This window comes from Nicotiana tomentosiformis, chromosome 6, assembly GCF_000390325.3.
Source record: "Nicotiana tomentosiformis chromosome 6, ASM39032v3, whole genome shotgun sequence".
Lineage (NCBI taxonomy): Eukaryota > Viridiplantae > Streptophyta > Magnoliopsida > Solanales > Solanaceae > Nicotiana > Nicotiana tomentosiformis.
In genome coordinates, this window is record NC_090817.1 from 25,970,410 (window position 1) to 25,971,562 (window position 1,153).

At 46.6% G+C, this 1,153-nt stretch overlaps 1 protein-coding gene across 1 annotated transcript; it reads left to right on the plus strand.

The window, feature by feature from the left end:
• The first annotated feature begins 244 nt into the window (after positions 1–244).
• LOC138893709 (uncharacterized) lies at positions 245–859 on the plus strand. The gene has a single exon (XM_070178363.1). The coding sequence runs from the start codon at positions 245–247 to the stop codon at positions 857–859; it is 615 nt and encodes a 204-aa protein (XP_070034464.1).
• The last annotated feature ends 294 nt before the right edge of the window (positions 860–1,153 follow it).

Below are 1,153 nucleotides of genomic sequence, written 5' to 3' on the forward strand. Positions count from 1 at the left end.
CTTGGTCACCTTCCGGAGTTCGGTGGTCGAGACTCAGACTGATTATTTACTCCGCAGGAAGTTCGATAGAGGTCTTTGTACGGATTGCAAGGTCATCCTGAGTGAGAACCTTTCGACCATTCATAGGCTCCTGGTCATGGACCTTGAGATCACGAGGAAGAGGGCGATATATAGCCAACATAAGATCAAGTAGGGAGCCTTGACGGAAGCTAAAGCGCAGGAGTTTGGGGTCAAGCTGGTGACTATGGGGGCTTGGAGGAGTAGTGGGAACACAAGCGCTATGTGGACCACGACTGTGCAATGCATTAGGAAAGTCGTGAGAGAGGTATTAGGGGTCTCAAAGGGTTACTCTGGTGGTCACAAGGGAGACCGGTGGTGGAATGGAGAGGTGCAAGGAAACGTGGAAACCAAGAAAGCAATGTATCTGAAGCTAGTGGAAAGTGTAGACGAGGAGGAGAAGAGGGAGAATAAGGAGCATTATAAGTTGGTTAAGAAAGAGGCAAAGCTAGCAGTTACGGCGGCCAAGACTGCAGCTTTTAGTCGTTTATATGAGGGACTCGAGGGCCGAGATGGGTATAAGAGGTTGTTCAGGTTAGCCAAGGTGCGAGAAAGGAAGGCGCGTGACTTGAACCAAGTGAAGTGCATCAAGAACGAAGAAGGTAGAGTTTTGTTAGATGAGGTGCTTATCCGTCGGAGATGGCAGACCTACTTCCATAGTCTCTTGAACGAAGAGGGGGACAAGAGCATTGTACTGGGTGATTTAGAACTCTGCGAGAGTCGTTGTGACTTTGAGTATTGTAGGCAGATTAAAGTTGATGAAGTTGAGGGGGCTATGCGAAAGATGAGCAGGGGAAAATAGACTAGGCTAGATGAAATCCCGGTGGAGTTTTGGAAGAGTGCGGGGAAGGCAGGCTTTGAGTGGCTCATTGTAATGACCCGGCCGGTTGTTTTGAGTATTATAAACCTGTTTCCCCATTTAGTGCTCAATTTATGCTTTATAGTTGTTTTATGACTTACCGGGTTAGTTGGTTCAGGTCCGGAAGAAATTCGAAGTGAAATGAGACACTTAGTCTCATAATTGAAAATTTTAAGTTACAAAAGTGACCGGGTGTGGACTTATGTATAAACGACCTCGGATTTGAATTTTGATGAT

Bases quoted from the DNA above. Each gene is read 5' to 3' on its own strand.
- LOC138893709 (XM_070178363.1), top strand. From the start codon at position 245: ATGGGGGCTTGGAGGAGTAGTGGGAACACAAGCGCTATGTGGACCACG.